At 38.8% G+C, this 19967-nt stretch overlaps 1 protein-coding gene across 1 annotated transcript in view; it reads right to left on the reverse strand.

Annotated features, from left to right (window-relative positions):
* The window catches only part of KPNA1 (karyopherin subunit alpha 1), a 76550-nt gene that overhangs the window by 29428 nt on the left and 27155 nt on the right, over nucleotides 1-19967 (reverse strand). Inside the window, exon 3 of the mRNA XM_010592918.3 lies at nucleotides 5966-6070. Within this exon, the coding sequence (XP_010591220.2) occupies nucleotides 5966-6070 (105 nt within the window). The remainder of the gene's footprint in view (nucleotides 1-5965; nucleotides 6071-19967) is intronic.

Below are 19967 nucleotides of genomic sequence, written 5' to 3' on the forward strand. Positions count from 1 at the left end.
GTTATCATCTCATAAAGGGTTATAGTCAAAAAGATGAAATGGTGAAGAAAGTTGCACTGAGTTGTGAACACTGGGCAGTTGGTAAGTAACACCCGTTGTTGCATGCCGTCAAATTGATTCAGACTCACAGCAACCCTACAGGACAGAGTAGAACTGCCCCATGGAGTTTCCTAGGCTGCAATCTTTACAGGAGCAGATCACCAGGTCTTTTCTCCCAAAGAGCGGCTGCTGAGTTCAAGCTGCTGACCTGTCAATTAGCAGCCAAGCTCTTAACCACTGTGCCACCAGGGATCCTTAAGAAACACCCAACACCTAAGAATTCTCATAACCCACTGCCATTGAGTCGATTCCAACTTATAGCGACCCTATAGGACAGAGAAGAACCACTCCATAGAGTTTTCAAGGAGTACCTGGCGGACTGAAACTGCCAACCTCTTGGTTAACAGCTGTAGCACTTAACCCCTATGCCACCAGGGTTTCCAAGAATTCTCACAGGGAAGAACAATGTTTTTTCTTTTTAAAAGAGGAGAAAAGAAATACTTTCAAACTGACAAGACTGATTCCTGAATATTCAAAGGTACGTGTATGATTTCTTTCTTTCAAGGTCAGAGGATCCAAGGCAAGGATAAAACAAGACTGTCATTTTCATTATTTTCAGTAGTGTTACAGAGAAAGAGCCTACCTTTAGAAGAGAGTAGTTTTAGATTTAGAAAATTCTAAGACTACCCACTTCCCTTCAAGGTAGCCCAGAACTGATATGATTCTCAAATCGGGGGTCAGAGTGAGTTAAGTTTAGGGATTTAAAAAGAAAAACAGGGTCAGTTTAAAAGAGAAAGAATAAATTTTAATTATGATTTTACTTTAAAGTTTGGTCTGTTTAGCATAAATAAGGATCTCTCTTTTTGGTTGTATCTACTTAAGTATATTTTGTTTTCCTTATTTAAGTATATTTTTACAAGAATTTATCAGTCTTCCCCAAAAGTCTCTTTTTGAAAGAGTTCACTTCACTCCAAGGCTTATGCTAGCAAAGCTTACGCAGCATGAACAAATCAAGACTAACTCAGAAAAAAATCTGATGTAGAAGAAAAAGACATATAACAGTGAATGAGTTATAAAATTAAGTTATTAAATTTACTGTGAAGACTATTGATTGAGTCCTGGCACCAACATATACTATGTAAAACTCCATAAACTACAGAGATTATGAAAATCTCAGTTTTTCCAAGTAAATTTATACTAGCACCATGTTTCTGAACTAGTAACAACTTAGCAGAATAACCAACTGTGGACCACGCACAGTTCTAAGTGCTTTATGTGAATTCAGTCCTTGCGTAAAACACAGCAGCTCAGTATTTTACCATGGTTAGTTATACAGCTACCATGCATGGTCTGGCTCCAGAGTCCACGTTCCTAACCATCAAACTATTCTGCCTCTCAGGGAACACAATCTCTTTGTCATTTTTCCCTGAAGTTCCAGTGTTTTACTGCAATTTGAAGGAGTCACCAGCAGAAAACACTCTTGCCTGTTTCCCTATAAGAATACTCTTCTAGTGAGTAAGATATGAAGGAGATGCGTAACAAATCGGTTTTTAAAAGCAAATGAAATTCATAATAATTCAAATATGGCACAAATGATCATCCATTTCCCGAAAGGTCACAGCCTTGAAAACTCTACGGAGCTCAATTCTAGTCCACAACACAGGGGGCTGCCTAAGTCAGAACTGACTCCGTGGCACTGGTTTGGTTTTAATTCAAATATAATTACCTATGAAAGATGATTTAAAGAGCGATGCAAGCATGTGTGCACGTGTAATTAGACAAAAAAGGTCTGGAAGGGTATATACCAAACTGATAAAACTACGTCTAAGAAAGGGTATGAATGACAGGGAGAGGTACTTCTCCTTCATACTTAAGCTTTTATTCATACAAGGAATCTATATTCTCTTATTTATGTAATTCAAAAAAAATTTTTTTTAAATATCATCAACCTTCACCTATACAACCAAAATATATAACTTGATATTTAGATTTAGGAGGTACCTGGACTAATCCATACATTTGGAACAATCCAGACATTTTCCTTACTACTACAGATCCATAATTTGTTAGCTGAAATTCTGGGGGCCAGAACGGCTACAGAATTCAGAATTATTTAGTTTTCAGAAGATAATATAATGCATATACATAACAGTTCCAGAAGAGTGCGGGGGAACACTCATAAACAAATATACTAACATTTCTTCAACAAAAAGTATGGCTATTCATACCAAATGTGAAGAGTATGTGTCACCTCACATCAGTTTAAGTTTCGTTTTCTTACCACATGAAACTGCCATACACTTACAACATAACTATTGGTTTTCAGAGCTTTCTGGATTTCACGATTATAGATGAAGTACTGCTGACCTTAATCAAAAACAGGGCTCTCATTATTAACGTTAATGACAAGACTGAATAGCTACCACTTAATTCAGGCACTGCCTACTGAGGTGGTTTGTACATGTTATATTGTTAAATGCTTTTTTAATTCTTAAAAAAATCAACTGAAATAGTTCAGAAGGAATTACAATGAGAGGAGTTCTCTGTTCTACCTACTTTCCTATTCTCAAGAGGCAATCACTGCTAACTCTTATTCTGATAGTTACCTCTACACTCTAAATGGACGACCATTTCTCAATTTAACCACTTCAAACATTATCTACAAGACTTCTGTTATGAAAAGTGAGTACCTCGTATCACCAATTCATCACCAACAGAGTTGTATCACTATTTTCAGTTTCTGTTATTATATAGCTTAAAATAATACCACCAACTACAGACAGACTCTCAATACCTCACTTTGTCTACTCCGTCCTATAGGGTCACTGAGTCGGAATTGATTCGAGGGCACTGGTTTTATTTTTTTTTTTTTTATATGCCTTACCTTCTTCTTTACCCCACCCCAATTTGTCATCTATACTAATATTATTTACATTGTTAAAGTTGATAACATGTTATATTATTTTTATGCGCTTTGTCTAGGATCGATTCTAAAATTTGAAACCCAATAGACGATGTTGATAGTCATGTAACTGTATATTATTTTCCATAGAGCCAATAGTATGTATTTCCTTTCTTATATTCTTGAAATTACTAATTGTCTTTCTTGTGCTGTATTTTACATGATCATCTTCACTCCCCACCCCAATTTGCCATTATAGCAAGTAGATTATCAAGTCCCTCTTTTCTCCTGGAGACTTTTTCCCTGAAAAAGTCTATTTACCTTCTTCCTTTCTGTACAAGCTACTCTACTATACCACTTAAACCTCATAATGACACAAAGAAGTAGGTGGTACAACTTTTATTCCGCTGATGAGGAAACAAGCTCAGTCGCTAATTGACAAAAGAGTATCTGAGCCCAGATGTGACTCCCTTGCTTTGTGCATGGAGTGGAACAGACAAAATATGGACTACCTCTGAAAACCCTGAATGCTGAATTACATTTAAAGGCTCAGTTCATCAAGGGGTGATTAAGACTGAGTGAAAGAGTTAACACAATCTAATCAATATTCACATTTAGAATTCATATTTTATTCATTCATAAAACTTGTCATCTATAAAAACAGCGTTCTGAGAGTACCTTTATAACCTCCTAGGTAGCAAAAACAAACAGAATGTCTACTGACTACAGAGTAAAGTTAAAGAGCTCTGAAGAATATGTATTACCATCAAATTATAATGAATTAATTAATCTCCGTCAATTAAGAGATAAACTAAAAACCAAAACGCTGCCATCAAGTTGATTCTGACTCACAGAGGTCCTAAAGGACGGCACAGAACTGCCCCACAGGGTTTGCAAGGAATGGCTGGTGGATACGAACTGCCAACCTTTTGGTCAGCCGCCAAGCTCTTAACCACTGCGTCACCAGGGCTCCAATTTAGAGATATTTATTTTTAAAACCAGACTAATAAACAACACTAAAGGATACTGGGCAATTCTTGTTCTTTTTTATCTGTGCTCCAGAATGATATAATTTTCCCCCACAAACTTATTTTAGTATCCTCTTTTCATTTCAATACACTTTCAACCTTGGAGATTTTACACTGGCTACAATGAATAAGTTTTAGGGTTTTTTTTTTTTTTTTAACCAAATGAGAACATTAATCTCCGGGGTAATTATAAGCTAATCAGGCTCTCAGAACAAAATTCTCAGCAACTGGTTAAGATAATTCCAGTTTCTGTAACTCTATAATCAATCAATATCTCTTTATCTTTTTTAAAGTCTTCAGATTTATAGGCTATGTCATTACATTCGCAGTGTTCAACATGAATGTACTACAAACGCTGTCACCTTTTTATCAATTAAGTCACTTTTTATAAATGTATAGAGCCTGAAAGGTTAACATTCTGAGGATCCCAAATGCAGGAATAGCTACAAAGAAACACCTCCAAAGGATAAATCAGATGTCACAGCAGATATTGTGGGACAGTCCCAACAGTTGAGGGAGGCTATTCAATAAGAAAACACAGCAGAAAGTTAGAGACCAAAAAAGTCCATAAAACCTTTATATCCACTCAACATCCACTTTTTAAAAAATACTGGAAAGCTTGACTTTCTGAAGGGCCTGGAAGAATTCACCATAAAATGAAAGTGCTGGCAATAACATCTATTAAAAATACCAAATCCACTGCCGTCGAGTTGATTCTGACTCATAGCAACCCTATAGGACAGTTCCACTAACCCGACAGGGTTTCCAGGGAGTGGCCGGTGGATAAGAAACTGCCGACCTTTCACTATGACCTTTTGGTTGGCACCCAGGGCTCCATAACATCTACATCCATTCTATTTCAAAGAGAATTAATTCATCCACATAAACTGAAGATCTATGAAGTGAAGAAAAGAAAAAAACTATAAAATATGCTGCTGTTTGTAAAAAAGTGAGGGAGGAGAAAGAAAATTTGTTTTCTAATATACATAAAAATTCTAAATAAATAAGAATTTTATAACAGTGATCGTGACTGGGGAAAGAAATTGGATGACTGAAGCAAAAGAAAAAATTTTTCACTATGAATGTTCTTTTTTTTTTCTTGGTAAAACCATGTATATATAAGATCTTTTATAAAAATTGAAAAAACTCAACTAGACAGGTCTGGTGAACATAAAAAAGCATCGTTTTTTATCATTTTATGTAACCTAAAAAAAGTTACAACTTCACAGCAATGTTCATTGCAGATTATTCAAAATAACCAAAAGGTGGAAACAACCAACCAGTCGGTCAACAGATGAATGGATAAACAAATGTGGTATATCCATACAACGGAATATTATTAAGTCATAAAGAGAAAAAAACTTCTGATATATGCTATGACACAGGTGAATCTTGAAAATACTATGGTAAGTAAAATAAGCCAGGCACAAAAGGGCAAATGGTGTGATTCCCACTCACATGTGGAAAAAAATAGGTGCACAACGTGGTGAATATAATTAATGTCAGGGAACTGTGCACTTAAAAATGGTTAAATGGCAATGTTTTGTTATGTACATTTTGCCACAAAAAATTATTTTTTAAAAGTTACAAAACGGATTACAGCCAAAAAATTACAGTACTTGTGCTGTGGAACAAATTTTTTTAATCCTACAAACATGTCCAATTTTGTAATTGAAATAAATAACAAATTATGATTTCCTTTAAGGTCTCTCCTGCTATTCAATGTGTAAGGAATAATTTCACATTTATCGTAAGTTTTTATCATTAAATTAACCTTTTAATTAAGTTAATTTTAACTGCACATTTGAAATATAAAAATAAACATTTAATGAACCATGAGATTAAGTCTACTGCTTCTTTTTAAAAATAAAATGCCAAGCACTTTCTGTAGCTTGTAAAATCCACAATAATATTATTTTAAAGTAAAAAAGAGATCAATACCTCATGTCTTCATCACAAAAAAATTAAAAAGAGTTCCTTTCATCATCTCACTTACTGGTGCCATTTCCATGTTATTAATCTGGGCCTCATGGAAGCCTCCATCTGACATAACTTCTTCTGTTTCTTCTTCTGCTGTAGCAACATTTCTGCGCTTGAATAACTGAAAAGGAAAAGAAAAAACTGTTACATCATCCTAACGCACTAGAGTTTAACATCCAAGCGCTATGCACACCCTTTAAAAGGCAACAGGGCTGGAACTCTGAGAACCGTTTTTAAAAAATTCTGAAGACTGTGCCTCCTCCAACCATTCCTGATTAGGGACTATTTCATATTTCTCCAGTCTTATAAATAAATAATCTGAGACTATTAACTATAGCAATACACTATTATCAACATTAGAGGAGGTAAAACTTACTAAGAGAGGCCTGACACTAAAAGGCATAAAAAGCTGGCAAGGTTGGAAAAGGAGGATGGAGCTGCTTGTTCATTTCCCTCTTCTCTCTATGTGAAGCAGGCAATAAAATATTCTTACCAATACATCAAGAAAAATTACGATAAAAATGATGTCAGCAGGACTTAATACTTCCCTCCTAACCATTAAGGGCGGTGGACTGAAGCTTCTGGACCAACCTTCCCAGCATACTCAGCAACCAGTGATGACACACAACCACTGCTTGGACATCAGCTTTCCAACACCCAGTAATCTGAGTACGCAAAAATAACATTTCTCTCCAAAGGCAGCCCACTAAGGTGCCTTTCATTACATTCTTAAGAGACCTGGCATTCAACCACGATGGAGTAAAACTAACTTATCTTCCCATCCTAAGCAATTAAAAAAGCAGACAAAATGCATAAAACAATGGGTGTCCACCACTGGACAACAAGCAGCACAAGAAAATGATCCTTGACAGAAAAAAAGAAACAAGATCAGCACTACAGCTGCCTCAGATTACGGCCTGGACCGAGTTTCTAGGCTGCGGCGCAGGGAAGGGGAGCCAAAAGAGAGGCCGGAGGTTCCCTGAGTTGAGGACACATAGTTCAGAACTAGGGAAACCAAGATACCTAGACTTTATAGGCCAGAATAATGAAGAGAAGTGATCTACAAAGAGAAAACACCAAAGATCAGCAGAGGGTCCCCCTTGAGTCTTCAGCTCAGTACTGATCAACACATGAGTGTGAGGAAAAGACCCAAACCTGGGAAAGTAACCACCTCCAAGGAGCATACAGAACAATTCCCGGAAGTCACACAGGTTCTAGACTAGTTCGTATTTCCACCAGCTTCAGTAGAAAGACCCCCTACTATGTGGGACATCCAGTAGAATACTCAGAAGGGTACTGACTCAGCTGCTGTTGTTAAGTGTTGTCGTGTTGAGTTTGATTCATAGTGATCCCATGTAACAAAGTAAAACTGCCCACAGGGTTTTCGAGGCTGTAATCTTATGGGGCAGATTGCCAGATCTTTCTCTCACAGAGCCACAGGAAGAACAGGGCACAACCAAGACGTCAGAGGAGTCAGACGCTTCCTGTAGTCCTTCTTACAACAAAGACCCCCAAAAACAAGTGAATTCATTATATATGACAATCTAGGAGCCCTTAACATCAAAGGCAAAGTTGAGGAATCAGACTCAGCAGCTGGGGGAGGGATAGACAGTTTAGAAGCAGTGGGGAGTTGCCAGGCCTAACACAATGGAAACCAGCAACCTGCAGGCCACATCGGCTGGCGTGCGTGGTGAAGCAAACAGTGGTACGCTGGACACATTTTCCACATCGGGAGAGAATGAGTGGCAGAGAGTCTACTCAAGCTTCCAGAAAGAGTGAAAAGTAGTGCTCAGTCAGCAAAAGATAAGTACATGCATCCAACCTACTGCGTGGATCAAAAACACCCCCTTTGGGAGGACCCTCTCTCCCATTTCGCTGCTGCCTCCCCACTCTGCACTGGGTCTTAAGCCAGCTTCAGTGACTGCCGTGTCCCCTGGGCTGGATGTAGGACCCATCACATGCCCTGAGCCGGAAGTAGGACCCATCACACGCCCTGAGCCGGAAGTAGGACCCATCACATGCCCTGAGCCGGAAGTAGGACCCATCACACGCCCTGAGCCATTCTCTCAGCTTTGAAGAAGAAAAAAAAAAAAGCCTGTTGCCATCAAGTCAATTCTGACTCGTAGTGACTCTATAGGACAGCGTGGAACTGTCCCATACAGTTTCCAAGGAGCGCCTGGTAGGTCCGAACTGCCAACCTTTGGTTAGCACCCATAGCTCTCAACCTCTATACCACGAGGCTTTGGAGAGGAAACAAATTAACAGGAAAAAATACTCTGACGTCTCCCCTATGCCAGGAACTCAGGGCAGGCACAGCCAATTTGCCCAGACAGAGGCAAAAAGGGTCCATGGATTTTGAATGCCTTTCACCACTGCACAGACCTGTGTGGGCCCTTATCAGCAACACAGGCCCTCATTAGCATAGTACAACAGGGTATATACCTGAAGCCTATTTGCAACTGTATCATCTATAAGGTGGAGAGGAAGATTAGACAAATTTGACACTGCTCTGCCCATTATGCAGGGTCCTCACCTACCCACATCAGGGGCCTGTGGACTGGTGGCTCCACCCATCCCACCAAGCCACCCATGACAGATGTCCAAGAATAAGTGGTGCCTCCCAGTCCCTGCAGTCAACAGCACTAGGTGCCCACAGTCCAGCTGCAAAACCCACCCACCTATGCACCATACGGAACAGAGACACGCTTTCCTCCCAGATACGTGGGGGCAACCGTCAGCCCCCTGCCTTGCTCAGCACATGACCCCCTACTGCAGCCAGACACCTGTGCCTACTCCAATCACCCCTGTCCATCTAAGACTGTAGGTGAGAGACTACACCGCACATTTGGTGAGTGATTACCTGGACACCTGAGCTTAATCTATACAAGAAAAGTAAACAGAATCCTGGGCTCAAATACCTAGTAACAGCTCTAACCACCTGGTGGCAGGACGTGAGAGCTTTGAAGGTACCAATAATCAAACCAGCTCACACAACCAGCCTATTTGGGCACACCAGCCTATTTGGGCACATCAAAACAAGAAGGACCAGTAAGCAAACATAAAATAAATATAATAATTTACTGATGGCTCAGAGACAACAGTCAATATCAAATCACGTAAAGAGGCAGACCGTGACGGCTTCAACAAGCGCCCAAAAAAAAGAACCAAGAAACCTTCAGGAGGAGGAGAACTTCTTGGATTTACCAGAGGTAGAATTCAAAAGATTAACATACAAAGCTCCTCAAGAGATCAGGAAGAACAGGCAAAATGCAGAACAAGGTAAGGAACACCAAACAATGCAACAGAGGAATCTAAGAAGGCTATACAAGAGCATAATGACAAATTTAACAAGCTCTAAGAATCCACAGAGAGACAGCAAACAGAAATCCAAAAGATTAACAATAAAGTCTCAGAATTAGACAACTCGATAAAAAGTCACAGGAACAGAATTGTGGCAATGGAAGTCAGATTTGTGAAACTGAAGATAAAGCACTTGACACCAACTTATTTGAGGAAAAATCAGGTAAAAGAATTTTTAAAAATGAAGAAACCCTAAGAATTATGTGGGACTCTATCAAGAGGAATAACCTAGGAGTGACTGGAGTACCAGAATGGGGGGGAATAATAGAAAATACAGTGAAAACCATTGAAGATTTGTTGGCAGAACACTTCCCTGATATTGTGAAACATGAGAAGATATCTATCCAAGAAGCTCATTGAGCTCCACAAAAGGTAGATCCCAAAAGAAAGTCACCAAGACATATTATAATCAAACTTGCCAAAACCAAAGATAAAGAGAGAATTTTAACAGCAGCTAAGAATAAACGAAAAGTTATCTACAAAGAAGAGTCAAGAAGACTAAGCTCGGACTACTGAGCAGAAACCATGCAGGCAAGAAGGCAATGGGATGACATGTAAAAGCCTTGAAGGAAGAAAACTGCCAGCAAAGAATTATATATCCAGCAAAACTGTCTCTCAAATATGATGACACAATTAGGGCATTTCCAGATAAACAGACGTTTAGGGAATTTGTAAAAACCAAACCAAAATTACAAGAAATACGAAAGGGAGTTCTCCAGTTAGAAAACCACCAACATCAGATGACGACCCAAGAACAGAACACAGGACAGAACAACCAGAAATCAACCCAAATAAAGAAGTCGCAAATAAATCAAAGCTAAAACACTGAAGACAGGAAAACAGAGACATCAATATGTAAAAGATGAAAACATTAAAACTAAAAAGAGGGACTATATAATATAGTCGCTGGTCTTTCATATGGAGAGGAAGCCAAGGCGATATAAAGAAATAAAAGATTGGTTTGAACTTAGAAAAAATAGATGTAAACATTAAAGTAACCACATAGGAAACTAACAATCCTACACAACAAAATAAAAAAACAAGAAAAACATAAAGACTCAGCATATACAAAGTCAACAACAATGAAAAGGATGAAAAGAAAATACATAAAGAAAAATGACTCAGTGCAAAAAATTACATGGAACAAAGAAACTTTCAACAATACACACAAAAAAATAACAAAATGACAGCACTAAACTATCAATAATTCTGCTGAATGTAAATAGACTAAATGCACCAAAAAAGACACAGAGAATGGCAGAATGGATTAAAAAAAAACACACACACAACCCGTCTATATGCTGCCTACAAGGGACACACCTGAGACTTAAAGACACAAACTAAAACTCAAAGGAAGGGAAAAAATACATCAAGCAAACAACAATCAAAAAAGCAGGAGTATAAATATTAATTTCTGATAAAACAGACTTTAAAGTAAAATCCACCATAAAGGATAAGGAAGGACACTACATAATGATTAAAGGGTCAATAAACCAGAAGAACATGACCATAGAAAGTATTTATGTGCCCAATGACAGGGCTCCAAACTGCATAAAACAAACTAGCAGAACTGAAAAGGGAAACAGACAGCTGCACAATAAAACACTTCAACACATCACTTTTGGTGAAGGACAGAACATCCAAAAAGAAGCTCAATAAAGACACAGAAGATTTAAATGCCACAATCAACCAACCTGATCTCACAGACATATACAGAACACTCCACCCAACAGGAGCCAAGTATACTTTCTTTTCCAATGCACATGGAACATTCTCCAGAACACATAGTAGGCCATAAAGCAAGCCTTAAAAGAATCCAAAACACTGAAATGCTACAAACCATCTTTTATGATCATAAACCCAAAGATGCAGAAATCAGCAACAGAAAAACCAAGGAAAAAAAATCAAACACATGGAAACTGAACACCTTGCTCAAAAACTACGGGATTATAGAACACATTTAAGGATGGAATAAAGAAATGCATAGAATCCAACAAGAATGAAAACACTTCCTACCAGAACCTTTAGGACACAGCAAAAGCAGTGCTCAGAGGTCAATTTATAGCAAAAACACACACACACACACACACACATCCAAAAAGAAGAAGGGGCCAAAATCAAAGAATTATCCCTACAACTTGAACAAATAGAAACAGAACAGCAAAAGCTCTCAGGCACCAGAAGAAAGCAAATAATAAAAATTAGAAAATTAAATGAAATAGAGAACATAAAAAAACTGAAAGCGTTAACAAGACCAAAAGCTGGTTCTTGAAAAGATCAACAAAATCGATAAACCACTGGCCAAACTGACAAAAGAAAAACGAGAGAGGAAGCAAATAACCTGAATGAGAAATGAGATGGGCAATATCACAACAGACCCAACTGAAATTAAAAAACCGTAACAGGATACTAAGAAAAATTGTACTCTAACAAATTCAAAAGCCTAGAAGAAATGGACAAATTTCTCTAACAAATTCGAAAACTGAGAAGAAATGGACAAATTTCTAGAAATACTACCTACCTAAACTAACACAAACAAAGGTAGAGCAACTAAGCCAACCTACAACAAAAGAGACTGAAAAAGTAATTTAAAAACTCCCAATAAAAAACCCCTGGCCCTGAAGGCTTCACTGGAGAATTCTACCAAACTTTCAGAGAAGAGTTAACACCACTACTACTAAAGGTATTTCAGAGCATAGAAAAAGACATAATACTCCCAAACTCATTCTATGAAGTCACCATAACCCTGATACCAAAACCAGATAAAGACACCACAAAAAAAAAAGAAAATTACATACCAATAAAAAAAAATTCACCACTATCAAGTGGGATTCGTACCAGGTATAGAGGGACGGTTTAACATTAGAAAAACACTCAATGTCATCATCACATAAATAGAAGACAAGAACCACATGATCTTATCAATTGATGCAGAAACGGCATTTGACACAGTCCAACACCATTCATGATAAAAACCCTCAGCAAAATAGGAATAGAAGGAAAATTCCTCAACATGATAAAGGGCATTTATACAAAGCTAACATCATTCTAAATGGATAGAGAGCCTGAAAGCATTCCCTTGAAAACCGGAATCAGACAAGGGTGCCCTTTATCACCACTCTTACTCAACATTGTGCTGGAGGTACTAACCACAACAAGAGGCTAGAAAAAGAAATAAAGGGCAGCCTAACTGGTAAGGAAGAAGTATCTCTATTCACAGATGATATGATTTTATACACAGAAAACCCTACAAAATCCACAAGAAAACTACTGGAACTGATAGAAGATTTCAGCAAAGTATCAGGATACAAGATAAACATACAAAATTCCTCTACAACAACAAAGAGAACGCTGAAGAGGAAATCGCCAAATCAGTACCATTTACAATAGCCCCCAAGAAGATAAAATACTTGGGAAGAAATCTAACCAGGGACATAATTATAGACCTACACAAAGAAAACTACGAGACACTACTGCAAGAAACCAAAAGAGACCTACATAAATGGAAAAACATACCTAGCTCATGGATAGATAGGAAGACTCAACACTATGAAAATGTCTATTCTACCCAAAGCAATATACAGATACAATGCAATCCTGATCCAAACTCCAACTGCATTTTTTAATGAGATGGAGAAACAAATCACCAACTCCACATGGTAAGGGAAGAGGCCCCAGATAAGTAAAGCATTAATAAAAAAGAAGAACGAAGTGGGAGGCCTCACACTACCTGATTTTAGAACCTATTATATTCCCACAGTAATCAAAACAGCCTGGTACTGGTACAACAACAGATGCATAGACCAATGAAACAGAATTGAGAATCCAGACATAAATTCATCTACCTATGAGCAGCTGATACTTGACAAAGGCCCAAAGTCCGTTAAATGCGGAAGACAGTCTCTTTAACAAATGATGCTTGCATAACTGGATATCCATCTGCAAAAAAAATGAAACAGGATCCATACCTCACACTATGCACAAAAACTAACTCAAAATGCATCAAAGACCAAAATATAAAACCTAAAACCATAAAGATCAAGGAAGAAAAAATAGGGACAATGCCAGGAGTCCTAATACATGGCATAACCAGTATACAAAACATTACTAACAATGCACAAACACGAGAAGAGAAACTAGATAACTGGGAGCTCCTAAAAATCAAACATTTATGCTATCCAAAGAATTCACCAAAAGAGTAAAGAGACAACCTACAGACTGGGAAAAATTTTTTGGCTACGACAAATCCAATCAGCGTCTAATTTCTAAAATTTACAAGACACTGAAAAACCTCAACAACAAAAAAGACAAATAACCCAATTAAAAAATGGGCGAAGGATATTCACAGGCACTTCACCAAAGAAGACATTCAGGTGGCTAACAGATACTTGAGGAAATGGTCACGATCATTAGCCATTAGAGAAATGCAAATCAAAACTACAATGAGATACCGTCTCACCCCAACAAGGCTAGCATGAATCTAAAAAAATACAAAATAATAAATGTTGTGGAGAGACTAGAAAACTTAATACACTGCTGTTGGGAATGTAAAATGGTACAACCACTTTGGAAATCGATTTGGCGCTTCCTTAAAAAGCTAGAAATAGAACTACCATACAACCCAGCAATCCTTGGAATATATCCTAGAGAAATAAGAATATTCACGCAAATAGGTATATGCACACCCATGTTCACTGCAGTACTGTTTACAATAGCCAAAAGATGGAAACAACCAAGGTGCCCACCAATGAATTAATGGATAAACAAATTATGGTACATTCACACAATGGAATACTGCACATCGATAAAGAATGATGAATCCATCAGCCTGAGACCAGTACAACTAGATGATGCCTGACTACCACCATTGACCCGCTTGACAGGGAACAAAACAGAGAGCCCCTGACAAAGTAGGAGAAAAGTGGGGTGCAGAACTCAAATTCTAGTAAAAAGATCAGACTTAATGGTCTGACTGAGACTGGAGGAATCCTGGAACACATGGCCCCCAGACTCTCTGTTAACCCAGAAGTAAAACCATTCCCAAAGCCAACTCTTCAGACAAAGATCAGACTGGACTATAAGACATAAGGAAACCCAGCCGGCTTAGTGGTTAAGTGCTCTGGCTGCTAACCAAAGGGTCTGCAGTTCAAATCCACCAGACGCTCCTTGGAAACTCTATGGGGCAGTTCTACTCTGTCCTACAGGGCCAGTATGAGTCGGAATCGACTCAACGGCACTGGGTTCTGGGTATAAGACATAAAATGATACTCGTAAAGAGTGCACGTCTTAGTTCAAGTAGATACATGAGGCTAAATGGGCAGCTCCTGTCTAGAGGTGAGATGAGAAGGCAGAAAAGGACAGCAGCTGATTGAATGGACACGGGAAATTCGGGGTGGAAAAGAGGAGTGCGTTGTCACATTACAGAGACAGCAACTAGGGTCACATAACGATGTGTGTATACATTTTTGTATGAGAAAACTAGAGCTGCAAATTTTCACCAAAAGCACAATTTGAAAAAAAAATTGGAAGAATAGGGTCAAATGGCATACTGAATTTGTCAAGGAGAAGTTATTAAGCAAATATGCAAGTTATGCAATTATTCAAGTAAAAATGTCAAAGCATGTTGGATAATTAAGCTGTGAAAATCTTTAAAATGACATTTCATCAAATAATTGGAGTCTACACATTAAGAACTGCACTACTAGTTTCTTTACGGGTACAACCCATGTCCCCGAATATTCAGCAGTTACAAGCGAGTGGACTGATGACCTCAGTACCATGCTCTGACCACCAAATGCTCTGCAAAACAAACAAGATCTGCGTACAGCAAACAACTTCTACCAGGCGGACCTGACGTTGCGTGATCCTGTGGAAAGAGCACTAGGCCAAATGTGCAAGGGTTTGGGTCCCACCAACCTCCACATATTCTTGAGTAAATCACCCAGACTTCCAGTTTTGTCATACAGCAGATGACCTGTGTCCACACTGTCCAGTGGAAAGATCATGTAAGCCACAACCGTAATTTAAGTTTTCTAGTAGCCATATTTAACAAAGTAAAAAAGCAGATGGAATTAATTTTAATAATATATTTTATTGAACCCAGTATACCCAGAGTTTTATCGCAACAGGTAGTCGACATAAAAAAAAAAAAAAAAACTGAGACATTTTACATTCTTTTTCCATACTTAGTCTTTGAAATCTAGTATCGATTTTAGTTATACAACATCTTAATTCGAAGTGGCCATACATTAAGCACTCAACAGCTACAAGAGGCTAATGGCTATCACACTGGACAGCACAGCTCCGATGGTTTTCAAACATTTCATGGGGAAAGAGAAGCAACACATGAAACACAACGCAGAACCCCAAGACTCCAGAGACCACGATTTGAACTTTACTGGTATAGGTGATTTCAAAGGTTCTTCTAGTGACAGAGGCTGTTATTCTTTCCAATGACTGTATTCTCACTGAAACTGCAGCCACCACTTAGGAAGGCTTCAGATAAAGAACTAGTAGTGCAATAAACTGATCATCTTTCCTTTTCTGTGTTTTTATACACATATTGTACTTTACTTTCTCTTGCCCCGGGTCATAAAGGCACTTAAAGACATTCACAATTATAGTGTAGTATACCAAGAATAATAAAATAATACTCTACAACTCAATAGTTTACAGGATTAAAGAGTTACTCATGAAGTGCTTACGACAGTGTCTGACACACAGCAAACACTAAATAGTTAACTACTGTCATCCATGCTTCATAATGACTAATTAATTGGTATATTTTCCACTATTCTAGAACTGCGTAGCTCTCTTAACAACAGAAGAATTAAAATATATCATATTTACACCATTTTCTTCCCGACCAGAAGTCAATAAAATTTTCATGCCAGTTGCAGGCTAATCAACACAATAAGGATCTACATTCTATACGAAGATTTACAGATTAAAAAGAACAGAATCAGGCCTTCCTATTCTCGTCTCAGAAATACCATTCCACAATTATAAAAGAACACGAAACAAAAACATATTCGCACCTTTGTTAAAATCAGGAGACATGTGTACCTTTAACCATATCTATAATACTGGAAAGCGGATGGAGGAATGGTGTACCGGAGTGGAGGAAGATCAAACCTAAGTGCCCACGGTGGGATATACTGTTAAGAAGCAAGCCCACAAACCCTGCAGAGCCCTGGAAAGGCTCACGAGTACAGATTCGAGGTATAACAGAAGGCTGAGGTGAGGCAGTGGGCTGAAAACAAGAGCATGGTTTGAAAAAAAGAACATTATGAGGACCAGTCTAGGAAGTCCAGCATTTGAAATACAGGACATGAGGTAAGGAGAAACTTCTCAATGAATTAATAGAAAAAAATTACCAAGAACTGACTCTCCAGATTAAAAGTACTCTCACAAAGCCCAGCACAATAAATGAAAAATTTTTTTTAAAAGGGGGGGGAGGGGGAGGTGGCGGCTGTGGTATAATCAATTACATAATACGGCCTTTCTAGCCCAGGTAACTTGGTGGGACTGTATGATAGGGTAATTGTGGCCCACCAAGGGGACTGGTCAGTTTCGCCTTAAAAGAGCCAATTTCAAAGCAGAGAGGTTGATCCTACCACCACCAAGGAAGAACAGCCAAGAGTGAAGAGCGCCTCCTTTGAACCTGAGATCGCTGCACTGACAAGGTCCTGGAAGTAGGCAATAGAGACAGAGAAAGAAAGCAAGCTGAACCCTGAAGTCAGTGAGAAGTGGTGGCAGGAGAGACCCAGCAGCCAAGATGGTGCAGTGGGCTTCCTGGCCCAGGGAGAAAGTTGAGTGCCTTTGGGGAGAGGCCGAGGGCCAGGGAGAGGCGTGCCTGCAAGCACATTTGGGAAGAGGCTGACCTGATGGGAGAACTGTATCCTGAGTGTTCCTGAGCCTGAATTGAAACTGCTACTTCCCTTATAATAAACCCCATAATTTTGAGTAGTCTCTGAGCTCTACGTGGCCACTGCAGTGAATAACTGAACTCAGCAGAGAAGTAGAGGGTGCTGTGTGAGAGATGGCTGCTGTCAGAATTAGTAAAGATGGTGGACAGAGGAGGCTTGTCTGGGCTCCACCTCATGGGAGTCAGCCTTGTGCTCGTGATCTTGGTTCTCCTTCCCCTTGTGGGGTTGGAGGAGATCAGACACTGCCCCCATGCCATTTTTACAGGGGCAAATCATCATAAAATTCCAGAACTAGGAATAAAGATCCTAAAAGCTTCCCCAAAAAAAAAAAAGACTGCAAAGAACCTGCAGTAGATTAGAAGCTAGAATTCAGGAAAACAATATGCCTCAAAATTCAAGTATGAATGTAGAATAATGACATATTCAGCCAAGCAAGGTCTCAAAAAATGTCTCTCACATGCTTTTTCTCAGAAAGCTACTAAGGAATATTCCTTAGCAAAAGAGGGATTAAACCTAAAATAAGGAAAACATGGGATTAGAGGATCATCACAAGAAACAAGAAAATTCTGCAAAGCGAAGTCCTAGGACTACAGCCGTGCAGCAAGCACGCAGGGCCACTAATACTGACTAGAGCAAGAGAAAAGAAAACATAGGATGAGGTCTCCATGTAAAAAATGCCAAAATAATCCTGGTAGTATCCCTTAGGTAGTACCCCAGGCTGCATACTGCCTAACTTTATCAACCAAGTTTAACTGATGGGAAAAGTTAGCTGTCCACAAGTTTACCAACTTGCACACTCCAGAAGGTATTTCTCATACCAACATCAAGCAAAACTCCATTCTTCACCACTATGATTTTTATGAACTTTTTAGCACTACTATATTACCTACTCCCGCAAGAGTCTGTTTTCACAATTTTTTAACAGTAAATCTAATGTGTTCATCTTTTTGTACGTGAAAAATTTTAAGGACTGGCTCAGTCAGAGTAGAGTCAACTAGTAACGTGTTTTGCCAAAGATAACTTCGAGTTCCGGCAGTGCCAATGGTACAGAGGTCATTTATACAGTCCTGCCTAGGTAACAGATATTAAGTGCTAGCCTGATGAAGAATGGCCCTAAAAGATAGTTACCCTTTGTATACTTAGCAGCATCGGCTCCCATTAAAAAAAATTTTTTTTAGTCTGCCTGTTGTCGAGTCAATCCTGACTCATAGAGACCCTGTACAGCAGAACAGAACTGCCTCACAGGGTTTCCAAGGCTGTAAATCTTCATGGAAGCAGACTGCCACATCGTTCTCCTGTAGAGCAGCTGATGTGTTTGAAACGTCAATCTTTCAGGTATCAGCCGAGCACTTGACCACTGCACCACCACCTTTCCTGAGAGATGACAAAGTACTTGTGGAAGGATAAACAGTGTCTAAATGAATCTGCATAGTTTACTGATATTTACTAGTTTACAAATTAGACATGAAACATGTACTGTGTATTTACGTGATAGTTGAAGTCTGATTCATTTTACCAGTTCTCCCTCTGTAAAAAGGCACATACACAACGAAAAAGTTTAAGATTCTAAGCAGAGCAATATCCTAGCAGGTGTGAAGTGGTTACCTCACTGTGGTTTTGACATGCATTTCCCTAATGACTAATGCAGCTGAGTGCCTTTTCATTTGCTTATTAGCCATTTATGTATCTTCCTTTGCTATCACGGGAAAATGTGCGCTAAAGCCCTGGCAGAGTTTCGGATCTCACACAACGATGCTGGAGAATCTCAGCTACAGATGTTTTTAGTCAGACGCGTGAGGCTGTCCTCGCCACTTGACAGGTTAAGGATAAAGAGCATCGTCATCTGCCTTCAGTCAGGTAAGTGAACATGAAATGTTACTTTCTGCAAATTCCACAATGAAGTTTAATCACATGAAATCAGCAGTCATCAAGGAGATACGGATCAATGGCAGAGCGTCATTACTGCATCTTTAAATGGCTTTCCGCCAGACGTGATCACGAGGCTGACTGTTATACCCAGACCTACACCCGTGTGTGTTCACATTTATATATGTGATTGTAAGTATGTAACAAGATTACTGTGACTTCTGAGAATAAAAGGAAAGGAAATTTACCCCAGAAATAGAAGCTAATATAAAAGCTCATTCAAAGAAAAGGTTCTACTCTCTTCGGAACAGGTAGATGCCACACCTATTATCCCATCACGGTGAAACATACTGCATAAAAAAGAGGCAGAAGAAGCCAGTAAAAACACATCTTTCTATGAATAAGTGGTTCTTTTCAAAGATTATAAAGCAGAATGTCAAGAACTCATAACTTAACTTACTCTAGTCAATATAAACTCTACTACAATATTACAAACTCTCCTTGCCAATAATCATAAAAAAGTGTTCCATTCAAACATCTGCAGGCCTTACAAAAAAAACCACACGCACACTAAGGTTGTAATGCACTCTTGGACTTCAACTAACTGGATTTCCTACTATAGTATTTCTCAAAAAAAAAAAAAAAAAGGGGTGAGTGTTGAGCATTTCCCATTATAGCTGCAAAAAAACTATGCCAGATTACCTTATTTCTCAAGTGTGAGGGGTTGCTAACTTACTCATTTGCCATTATGGAGTTTTTATAGTGTGGGATCAAATAGTCCTTTCAGTCTCGAAATCCCCTCTGTAGCAACAAAGAGTCACTTAAGCCCCCTGTCTTTAAATTTCTTCGCCAAAAGTGATGAAC

The sequence above is a fragment of the Loxodonta africana genome, chromosome 1 (assembly GCF_030014295.1).
Source record: "Loxodonta africana isolate mLoxAfr1 chromosome 1, mLoxAfr1.hap2, whole genome shotgun sequence".
In the NCBI taxonomy this organism is placed as follows: domain Eukaryota; kingdom Metazoa; phylum Chordata; class Mammalia; order Proboscidea; family Elephantidae; genus Loxodonta; species Loxodonta africana.